Below are 12,597 nucleotides of genomic sequence, written 5' to 3' on the forward strand. Positions count from 1 at the left end.
TTATGAAAACGGCGTTCTAGTTCTTTGCATCCATATATACTTAAGACACTAAATGCTTGGTTGATTCTGAATGAAATTTAACAGACTAAATCTAAGATTTGTTGAAGGAAAAAATTGGTGCAGAGTTTAATGTTGTTTTTATGAACTTCGTTGTTTGAACATGTGCAAAATACAACAAACCATCATCCATTTATTACAATCTTTTTTGTTAAGCTATAGAACTTTTCTTTTAATGTTTCGAAACAATGTTCAATGCGCACACGGTATTTAGAAAAGTATTTATTTAACTTGTCACTTTCTTCTCTGGTATATTCTATACACAATTTTGCCTAAATGGTGCTGCTTAAAATTCCCTCAATGGATATGCACTATCTCCAGCTATCCATTGCGAAGTTCAAAAAAATCGATTCGGATATTGAAAGCCAAATGTCGGAAAATATTTTTGCATCATGAACAATTCCCGGGTAACCGAATGTAGTTTGTCTTATAAGTAACCGATGATCACAGATTACTTGTATTTCGACAAAATGAGTTTGCGAGAAAAATAATTTCATGATTTTCTACTAGGTGCTTCGGCCAATCTAATTTTGGAACAATCAATATAGTTTAGATGTCCAGGCATTTCATTTATTCTAAAGTTATCCTCGATCTCCTCCTGTTAATCATCATCACCTAAAACAAACGTAATTTTTAAATAAAATCCGTACAATAAATTTTTGATACTTGCTTTCTTCCATTGTGGGAATTTCTTCAGCATATCTTTCACAAATTGCACCTATTAACTTCTCTTTTTCACTTTTTTATTTTCATTTCTATTATTTTAATATATATAGTTATTTTACAAGGTGCGTTCCAAAGTAAACAGGATTAAAAATAAAAAAACAACAAATGGTTTTTTCGGCAAAATCAATTTATTTTATTTAAAATAGTCTCCTTCTGCTTCAATACAGCTTTTTGCACGGCCCAAAAGCATGTCGAATGAGTGTTTTAGCTCGTTGGCCGATAAGGCCGTCAAAATGCTGGTGCAAGCCTTTTGAATGGCCTCTACGTCTGCATAACGATTACCTTTTATGGGCAAATGCATTTTTCCGAAAAGGAAGAAGTCGCACGGTGCCATATCAGGTGAATACGGGGACTGGTTAATGGTTAAAATGTGATTTTTGGTCAAATAATCGTCCTTCGAATGTTGGATTCTGAGCAATTTTTGATCGTCAGTCAATTTGTGCAGAACAAATCGTGCACACACCTTTCGTAAGCCCAACTGTTCGGTCAACCATCGTTGCGCAATATGCGATCGTTGCGCTTATGCTTTTCTTGCGACACAGATGTCGGGAGCTTACGAGCGAACTGCGCAACGATGGCTGTGCCATACGTTTTAAGAGAGGTAGGGGGACAAAGAATTCAATGTCTTTTCAATGTCCCTTTCCTAATGAACTGCTAATTTTCATAATCGGAGATTTTTCGAATTTTTCATGGCCCACTTCACGTGGTTTGACCCTACTTTGTTCTGAAATTGTTGGATGACTTTCTTATTGTTTGCACCATAGTTCCATATCGGTCGGAGTATTTGTTTATAGATAAGTAATTTATTTTCGATTAATAACATTGATTTGTTACCGATTAACCAATTATAATTTTTGAGTCGCATGTCCAGCTCCTTACGTTTGTTTTTTTCGTGAACTTTCCACCGTAGCTTAGAGTCAATTGTCATTCCTAAGTATTTAGCGGAATTAAAGTTTTTTTCAACTCTTACCCCCTCAAATGTTAGTGATTGACAGACAAAAAGTCCTCCCTCAAGCCAGGCGCTGTAGCTTAACCCTTTCGATCCGAAAAGCCGTTGAAGTAAATAAAACATATTTCGCATAATCAATCGAGTAACAGGCATAGTAAAAACGTATTTTCCGTTAAAAAACTATTTCATTGAATCAGAGGCGGAGGGATTAGGACAAATATCCGTTAGTATTTTTGGATGGGACATATTTATCCCGTTCAGTACTTAACGCTCACAAGGCTTAAATATTATTTCAACTAGTTTTTATATAAAAGCTAGCTTGATTTTTAAGACAATGACAATTTCGGTAAACACGAGTAAAATACATATCCCATATTATGCTATAAAATAAAATAAATTTGAAGTGAATGAAAATATTTGAAAACTGGTATTTATTTGTGATAAGGTGCAAAACAATTCTTGCAGAGAGTAATCTTCGCATATTGTTTTTGTACGCCTCTCCTTCTTTTGTTCTGTGCAACCAGCACAACGCCTCTGATTGCGAATTTGTACCGGTAGGTGCCCAGCGACTATTTTTCTTTTTCTTCCAGATATACCACTGCGACGAACAGATGTCTTCTTCTTTCCATCTTCAATCATGTTTTCAGCCAAAACTATCTTAAAATCAAAGAGTGGGTTTTACTTCGTCCCAGTTGAGAACTGATTACCCAGGAATTTCCAAGGAGATCATAAGAAGTCTATAAAAAACCTTTTTCAACCATTTGGTAGACTTCCGGTCCAATTCGTATTGGCCTGCGATTTGGTCAGCTCGATCAACGCCCATTATCTCTCTGTAAAAATCTATCATTTCGGGGCAGTCTACATTAGCTTTTTGGCCGTTTTTTATTTTTTTTCTGTAGTCGACATTTCAGATGAATGACAATTACTTACAACGATTACTTACTATATATTATATCGTAAGGATTATCAGTCTTTTTAAAACGTTGTCCTGTGTATATCTGGATTTCGAAGGCTGCTCACAGTTTTTCTTGGAACAAAGCTCACATTGGGTGGGTGCAGACCAAATAGTTCAGGTATTCTGAAAACTGCATGCAGAGTTTACCTCTTGTAAGTTATCTTTACAGCCTCGTCTTGATGTTCAATATGCTTACCATCACTGCTTTCAGTAGTAGACTCCTCACGGTCTGTAAGCTTATATTCATTACTACTAACGCCTGAAAAGTATTCACCATCTTCAGAAGACACCAAGATATTAGCAATTGCATTGCGATCTATTGTTTTTGACATTGTTAGTCTGTACAAAAGTTATAAAACTATTAATTGATATAAAATGTTGCCAATAAATGTCTACGTCGGATCCTGACTGGCACATTTTTAGCCAAACAAGAATACTGATGGAACACATATATCCCACAAACTTATACATACAAAAATACAATAAAATATTAGTACTCACCAACTTCACAATATGTCAAAAACACTAGCACAACTATTTATTAAGACTTCATCCGATTTAGAAACAGTAAACATACAATTATCACAAAATTCACTGCGAAATGAAATACGCGTTCAACCATTAGCTCTATTTTGGCAAATGAACACGTGTTTACTATTTAAAATATCACGAAAGCAAATAAATAGCGTTACAAATAGTATAAACTACGAAATAGGACTAATTTAATCCTTTTTATTAACTACTTATTTTCTACGCTAGGTATCTTTGAAAATACACCGGGACACATACGTCCCGTTCAGATCGAAAGGGTTTTTTTTGAAGCACCCTAGTGCATCGTGTATGAAAATTGGTAAGTGCTGTATCTTGTTGTATGTGCGGGAAAAGATGCGTAGAACCCCAATCTGGGAAACAAAATTTAACTTTACTAACAAGTTGATATTTATCAAAATATTAGAAATGCGATTATCTTAAAAACAAGACCACATTGAATATTTTCATGAATAAGGTCGTAATATGGACACAATGTGCTAAAATATCTAGGGCGACGAAAAAAGAATTTGTTTTTGTATAGTTGTGTTATTGTTCACATAGGATCAATTGCTATAAAAATTTTCAAATATTCGCCGATTACCTTATGTATTTAATAAGGTCATTATTTTGTTAGTATCCGCCGATGGTTACATTAATTGGAGAAATTATATCTGAAATGCTATAGTGGGCGTCTTTGCTGACTAAACTACTTTATAAAATTTATTTGTAAAAAAAAAGTTATTTTCCAAAGATAAGTACACGAGGATAATTTGCACCGCAGCATTTGTATGGAGTTGTATCGGTATTTTTCTCACTGAAAAACAAAAATCATACTTCATCCCTTCTTTTATTAGCTTTCTTCATATATATCATTATGCATGTTTGTTTATAAGAAGACAATTTTTTATTAATTATACACCATTATGGTATTTATGTATTAATCACTAAAAAGGGTATATTGAAGCTGCTTCTTCACTCAGTTATATAAGGTCGCCTTACTTGGTGCCGAACTTTTTCTTGCGAAAATATTTTTTAATCCATTATACGAAAAAATTGTATGTCTTTTTCAACATTTTCTTGTTAACATTATGACGATTTGGAGATTTTTATAAATTCTTCCTATGCATTATCAGTTAAGGGGTCAGTAGGGTAATCTTTTTTCAAAAAATTTTTGTTTTTTGCATTTTCTGTTCCCTTTTACCCTTAGAATTAATGTAGAAACCCACTTTGCCATTGGAAGGTTTTGAAAAAGGTCCAAAAATAATAATACCGCTCGACGTTTGGAGCCCTCGGAGTGCCCACCTGAAACTTTAAACGCGTTTTTCTCAAAACAAACTTTTTTAAACTGGCGGACATACTCAACCGATGTGTTCGAAATGTTCAGAAAACGCCTGGTTATCGTCCCTATATTTTTTTTAATTTATTGATAATGTTATGACAAAATTTATGTAAAAAAACACGGGAAAAATTAAAAAACAAAACGTTAATTACTTTTGTATTTATCAACATTTTTTCATGATTCTAGAAGGGACGATAGCCATTCACGTACTTTTTAAGAATAAATTGGGTTTTTGTGTTTCAGATGATCCAAACATAAGAAATCGTATCCGCCAGTGAAGTGCCGAGATCAAAGATTGCCTGCATAAAAACGTTATCGATTATTCTGGCCCAATAAGTCACTGTCAAAATACAATGAACACATCGAAGTGTGAAGTTGGAACGAAGTTTTTCATTTGTTTTATTTCACTGTATCTTAATTTTTTCTGGCATTGAAAAACCACTTTAGTTGAAGACTTCATTCTTTAATTATATAAACTATCACTTCATTGTTAGGCATGAGGGGTTTGGTTGACCCCTACCAGATTCAGAATACTTGAAGATATTCGGCACAGTGCGTCTATCTATGTATATGGTTTCGGAAGCCTTTTGATTGCGGCTAGATTAAGGGAGTCATATGAGTATTTCGGGTTAACTAATAAGCAACATCTAACTAGGCATCGTTAGTGATGGATTTCAGTTTTGCTAGCTTTTCAAGCAGCATATGAGTACATGTGAAAAATAATAGCAGTAGACTACAATATATATAAGATAGTTTAATAAAGTATATAACCACTTTTCATTGAAATTTGTAGCATCTTACCCCAAGTTTTAGTATTTATACCAGTCTCATATATTTATACCAGTTGTTTGTTCTATTCACTATTTTCTAAAATTTGGCAAACTGAAGTGGTTTCTAATATTTATACTAGTCTCCTATATTTGTACCAGTTTCGTGTATTTATACCAGTTGTCTGTTCGATTCAACACTCTCTAAAATTTGGCGAATCGAATCGATTATAACAGTCTCCAGTATATATACCAGTCTCCTGTATTTATACCAGATATTTATTCGATACGCTACTTTCCGAAATTTGCCGAATCGCAGCGTTTATATAAGTTTCTGGTATTTATACTAGTCTCCTATATTTATAACAGTCTCCTGTATTTAAACCAGTTGTTTCTTCGATTTGCTACTCTCTAAAATTTATCGAATTGAAGCTATTTGTTTTTTCCGACAGCTATCTAATGGAATATCTATCTCGTTTTATACGTATTTTGATGATATTTCGGCTTCAAGTTTGAAGGCATATTTTTTAGGAAAACTGTTCTTTTTGTTTATTTTTCTCGGCATTGCCAAAAATATATGCGTTAACAGAGAGATTTATTGATTGAAAATATGAATCGATTGAATATTTTTTCAATTAGAAAACCCTGATATTTTGATATAAATTTGTTTAGCTTTCATTCTAGAATGGTGATACGTTTCGCTAAAATCATATAATAAATATTTAGTCTTATAAAAAAGATAATATACAATCATCGCTGGAATTATAGCAAGTCATAAATTTATACATAGTCAGTCTCATTTCCGCTACTTTTTATGCCAATCATGCAAATATTTCCGATTATCATTTATATAGACTAGGGTACAGATAATAATACAGTCTGTTTGATTTATGAACCAATTGCATGAATTATGTACTAATTTACGATAGCACTTATGAACATGCACCGGGTGCAAATTTGAAGAGCAAACATGCAAATTTTGGAGAAATTTGAGCCAATTTTACACCGAAGTAAGCTAAGTGTATACTCAAACACTTAACATGCTATGAAAAAAATCGTCTACAAATTTGTAAGTAGTAATACAAATAAATTAGAATGATAATTACAACAAAGCATACACTTACAACAACATATATGCGCGTTGCTATAGACTCGTTTATACATACATATGCATATGTATCTTTTGTATAGTCGCCGTTAGTGCAGGAAGCCAAACCTGCTAATTGTTAACTCAAACTGAACTATTCCTATGCGAGCAAATATGTATCTATTTACATATGTATATGTAGCTATTTACATATATGTACATATGTCTACAAATTGGAGCAATAACTTAAACGCGCGCCCGGCGTTCCTCCTTTGCTCCTTTGCGTAGACGCAACACGTGGACATGACCAATGCGAAAGAGTCAATATTTATTCATTCACTTTAAATAATGCTCACATGCTTGCCGTTGGTGGTGCCTTCGCGTTGATTAAAAACAAATGTAAATACATATCTAAGTACCCGCAGCACTACTGTCGATATATTTTAAAGCAAGCGCAAACCCAAATCTACTGTAGGTGACTACAAGTATACATACTTTTGTAGTGTGGTGTTTGCGTATCGCTATGTTCTATTTAAGTGTTTGCGTCATTCCGACAACGTGGTCTTCAGCGATGGGGGCCTGTCTTGCGTGGTTGCATGAAAAAGTTCTTTATTTGTGATAAGGTTGATATTAGAGGCGAAAAGGCATGGCTAAACACATTTTTAAATGACTTTATGTGTTTTTATACTATCAATGAATGCTCAGTAGGAAATTCTAAGCTTTTATAAATTATGCTGGTGAATCTTAGATAGTAGATTTTTGAATGGTACATAAAAAAAAATAGGAATTATCTGAATACATATTTGAGAGCATGCAATAAAAAAAAATTAGGAAATGTTAGAAATTGCCTTGAGGTAAATATTTTTGGAACCCTGGTTTTAAGAAATTTTCTCACAACTTGTGTAAAAGTCATAGCATTTTTAAGGAAACCCGTTTTTTTTATATGGGAAGCTTTGACTGTTTATCGAAACCTCTTAAAAGTAAACTAAAGCAACCTGCAGAAACCATGCAGAAAAATTTTTTCTGTACATTCCTTTTATACCCTAAAAAGGGTGTTTTAATCTCTCAGTTTTAGAGATATCGGCCTGAATTTTTGCACACTTGCTTTTCTCCCCAAGAAGTTGCTCATTTGTCGGAAATGCCGATATCGGACGACTATAGCATATAGCTGGTATACAAACTGAACGACCGGAATCAAGCGCTTGCATGGAAAAATATTGCATTTGATGAGATATTTTCAGGAAATTCGGCATGGGCAAATCAATAATGCAATTTCCGAAAAAAATTGCGTAGATTGTGTCACTATAGCATATAGCTTATGCAGAAAACTTTGTTTTTTGTCGAAATATTTCCACGGTGCAACCGAAGTTAATGTTTTTTCTTGTTAACCTATACATTCGTTAATAATTTTTTAGGAATCACCCTAATGTGCATATACAAAAAAATTGTTAATAATATTTTAAGATCACCCTAATGTGCATACCTATATAATCAAATTCGTTAATATTGTTTTTGGATCACCCTAATGTGCATACATAATCAAATGCCCCTACTTATAGATTCTCACTGCTGTTCCATATTCACTTGTTTGCTGCAGTCAACGGCTTCTAACTTCATGACAGGGGTCAATTTTGGGGCTATCGTCATTGCCTTTTGCCTGCCAGCAGAGCTCATTATTTTATTTGTACAAATTTACTGTTATCTATGCATGACTTTCACGGTTTTCCGCTGTCTAGCCAAACAGTCAGTTGAGTTTGAGATTTCACTTTGAGATGTAATGAACATATCTATAATGAATATATGTATGTATGTATGCATCTCCATATATGCCTATACGAGTATATGTAAGTAATAATGTTTGAAATATTTTGCTTTATTTTCGAACAAGCTCAGCACTGTTCAAAGATTATAGGTATTTTCATACCCAGCCGTTTATAATATTGCTTAATCATTTTGCCATATTTTATGGATTATCAAACATATTTTTTATGGAAATATTTAAATATTTGCCTTAAGCACTGATAAGAGTCGCAAATCGTTGCTAAATACCTTAACCAATGCCCGGCCTTAAACGCACAAATGTTTGTACATTAGTATGCATGTAAGTACATATATTTTTCCCGGATTTTCGGTTTAAATTAGGAAGGCGTATTATTCTAAGTAAACTGAACAATAAAGTGCTAAAAGTCCGCCGCTTCACTTTTTTTTATTCTTATCTTAAAATATGAGTAGCTTAAATATTTAAAATCGGCTGGTATTTTTCCTTACAATGCAGGTAAGTAACATAAAAAATTTTTCCTCTAGACAAAAGGTATTAAAAATGAGGTATTTCTTAAATATTTCAATACATTTGCATACTCTTCATATAAACAAGTGTTTGCTAGAATTTTTTCTGTCTGCTTATAGCACTTTCAATGTGTTGGCCATAATCCTCAAGAGAAATAAATCACAAAATGTTTCTCTAGCAAATTTAACATACGTAAACAGTTGTATATATGTACATTTATAAATATATTTTATAAATACATACGAACTTTAGACCACTTTGGTCAGATGACATTAGGTTTTACAAACAACAAAGCCAAAAGTTAACGAAAAGAATTCGAAAGTGAAAGCGGTACACAGCCGATTTAATCTACAAGTGTATTGTGACACTTGGGTACATAAAGCAAACGGGGTGTGTGTAAATGTTTTGAAAGACAGTTGCGAGAAGATATGTATATAGCAGTCGATATAATTTTAGAGTTAGAGTAATTTTTTATAAAAAAATATATATATTTAAAATATCTAATGGTATAAATAACTACATTATCGTTTTTAAGGCATTGAAAAGTGACAGAAATCACAGATTGATGTTGAAAAAAAATTCGAAAATGCTGTGAAACCAATTTTATGTATACTTTTTCGAAATTAGTGTTTAATGGTAGCATTAATTTGTGAAATTTCAGAATATGATATTTTGAAACAAATAATTTCGAATAACCTTTGTGGCCATTTATTCAAGCTCTCAATACACTGTGATACAAAGGTAAAACCACTATCTCCGTATTTTAAAATACCAAAATTACGGTTTCGAGTCAAAAAAAAAAATTCATGTATAAAACGCATATCATTCACCCAGCCATTTCTCCGACAGATGTCATCTAAAAATTCCAAAAAAAAATGTTTATACACTCTACGATATACATATGTATGTGTGTACCTCACGATATGTGGAAAAAGTTCTATTGTAGAATAAAAATTTCTATGAAAAAAACAGGTCAGATTACCCAACTGACCCCTTAAAATACTTTTTTTTTTAATTTTTTTTTTGATATCGATACAACTTTATATATAATTAAATCATGTAATCATTAAAATTAACATTTTTTCCGAAATACATATGTATGTACATGGTTTTAAGAAAAACAAGTTCTTTAAGTTCTGTTCTATTGTTTTTAATTGTATATTAAACCTTTTAAATATTAAATTTGATTATTCATTCTACATTTCTGTAATGGAATTCTCTCGAACTCTTATATATTTTAGAATAAAAAATTTAACTTTGTGCAACAATGCAAGACTCAGAGAATTTCTCTCTTATTTACTGTATGTGATAGAAAATTCGATGCACAATTTCCTTAAATAATTATTTAATTTATTATTATATAATTTTCTATAGGTTCTTCATCAATGGCACGGTTTTCTGCACAACATTGCATTTACACCTGGACAAAAGCAACAGAACTTACCGTATCGTCAATTCATGGTATGCCGCCCAGAGATAAAGAAACGTGAATTGCATCCCGACGAAGGCAGCGTTAGAAAAATAACAACTAATTTCTTTTATGGAACTCTAATTAATATAAAAGGACAAATTGAAGATGATTTGCTTCTTCGCAAATGTGTTTTTTTTGGCGGTTTGGAGAAAGGCTTAAGAAGAACAATATGGCCTTTCTTATTAAAATGCTATTCGTTTTCGTCAACATTTGATGACCGAGCTGTTTTTATGGATATTAGAAAGCAAGAATATGAAGAAATAACCCGTAAACGCTTATACTCGATGTCGCCAGAAGAACAAATTCATTTCTGGAAGTCGGTGCAATGTGTTGTGGAAAAAGATATAGCAAGAATAGATCGCTCTAATGCATTCTTTTATGGAGACGATAATCCAAACAGAGAAATTATGAAAAACATTTTGTTGAATTATGCCTTTCATAATGCAGGAAACAGTTATACGCAGGTAAATTCAATTTGAAGCTTATTTCTTCTTTGGTTTTTAAAGCAATTATTTTCATTTCATTATATAGGGAATGAGCGACTTATTAGCTCCAGTATTGTGTGAAATACAAAATGAATCGGAGACGTTTTGGAGCTTTGTAGGTTTACTACAACGTTCTCTTTTTGTATGTGCACCTACCGACGCAGATATTGATAAAAACTTAAACTATTTGAGGGAACTAATCCGCATTATGTTGCCTCGGCTTTATGAGCATTTACAATGTCATAGCAGTTCAATGGAGCTACTTTTTTGTCACCGATGGCTAATTTTATGTTTTAAACGCGAGTTCACCGAATCAGTAGTTATCCGAATGTGGGAAGCGTGTTGGTCCAACTATCTTACTGATTATTTTCATTTATTTTTATGTCTGGCAATTATTGCCGTTTATGCCGACGATGTAGTAGCTCAGGATTTGCGGGCAGATGAAATGTTATTTTATTTTAGTTCACTCGCTATGTATATGGATGGAGAATTAATTCTTCGAAAAGCTCGTGGTCTATTATATCAATATCGCCAATTATCAAAAATACCGTGTACTTTGAGTGGCTTATGTAAAAGATGTGGTCCTGGTATGTGGGATTCCGAACACTGTCCAGCTTTGGAATGTGTTGGTCATTCGCATGATGACAAGTGTCCTTTGGATATTGATTGAACTATTTGCTTACAATGCATTCTAAAAAATCTAAAAACTAATGCTAGATACTCTGCTTGCATTTTTAGTTCGATATTAGTGTTACCATGAATTTAACTCCCATGACGTCTATTTATTATTATTTATATAAAAGGGTATATTAAGTTTGCCAAGAAGTAACACAAAGAAAGAAACGTGAAGATCCTATAATAAATGTATGTACATATATGATTCGCGTGATGGGCTGAGTCGATTTAGCCATCTACACAAGGAGTCTCGCATGTTTCCTGTAAAAGAGCAAGATATTTTTCTCAGCAAGCAGTTTCTGATCGGCTGTTTTCGCAGAAACCATTCCTGCCGTCATCCGTTTGGAGCGAAGCCGTCTCCTAGGAACATCAGGAGAGCATTCCTCCGTCGCGTCGACGAACTTCAAAAATATACTGACCACATTTCGGACGCGGCCAATTTTCGACAGGCTCTGAACTCCATTTCCTTGGAGCTATTAACACTCTCTTTCACTCTCTCTCAGTGAATGTACTTGGAGTCCAAACACTACCCATCGCAGAACAAGAGCTCGATTTGCCGAGTAAGACAAGAGTGACACTAGCGCAACTTTTCCTCCCAAGAAGCTGTTCATTTGTCGTAACCGCCGATATACGACTACTATACCATATATGGTAGCTATAACAAAACTAAACATTCAAAGACAAGATATCTTCATGAAATTTGAATAGATTATCTCCGAAGAAACCGACCCCTTAACAAATTATTTTCGCAAAATTTGGCATGGATTATTCAAAGTATCGCTTCAATTCCTAAATATATTTTTCAGATCGGACCACTCATAGCTGCCATATAAACGGACGATCAAAATCAAGTTTTTGTAAGGAAAATTTGAACTAGTGAAGGGTGCACCCGAAGTTTAATTTTTTTTTAATTTTGTTTAAAATTCAAGGAATCAAATAATTGTTAATAAAGAATATATTGTTGTATTACTAAATAATTGTAACATTTTTTCCAGGCTGTTGTTTTCTTTTCCTTGGTATGGTTTTTAACGTGGCGGGTCCTAAACGCAGCGCACAATCTTGAGGAAGGGATGTTTCGCCTTTTCACTTTAGCTCGCCTTCAAACGGATTTTTGTTTGGCTATCCAGAGGATACTTAGTCGTGAGCTGCATGAGCCATATGTAAAAGAATCGTTTCTGGCCACTCCCAAGTGAATGGCATTCAGAGAACTATCTTCACTGGCGTGAACTTCTACACATGACTCCATCCTCGGAATCCAACGCATGATA

At 33.4% G+C, this 12,597-nt stretch overlaps 1 protein-coding gene across 1 annotated transcript in view; it reads left to right on the forward strand.

Annotated features, from left to right (window-relative positions):
- LOC126764841 (TBC1 domain family member 16) overlaps window positions 1-12,312 on the forward strand; it is a 42,050-nt gene extending 29,738 nt beyond the window's left edge. Inside the window, exons 2-3 of the mRNA XM_050482423.1 lie at window positions 10,073-10,633; window positions 10,701-12,312. Of these exons, the coding sequence (XP_050338380.1) occupies window positions 10,073-10,633; window positions 10,701-11,324 (1,185 nt within the window). The 3' untranslated portion in view covers window positions 11,325-12,312. The remainder of the gene's footprint in view (window positions 1-10,072; window positions 10,634-10,700) is intronic.
- The last annotated feature ends 285 nt before the right edge of the window (window positions 12,313-12,597 follow it).

Source organism: Bactrocera neohumeralis, unplaced genomic scaffold (genome assembly GCF_024586455.1).
Source record: "Bactrocera neohumeralis isolate Rockhampton unplaced genomic scaffold, APGP_CSIRO_Bneo_wtdbg2-racon-allhic-juicebox.fasta_v2 cluster10, whole genome shotgun sequence".
Classification (NCBI taxonomy): Eukaryota; Metazoa; Arthropoda; class Insecta; order Diptera; family Tephritidae; genus Bactrocera; species Bactrocera neohumeralis.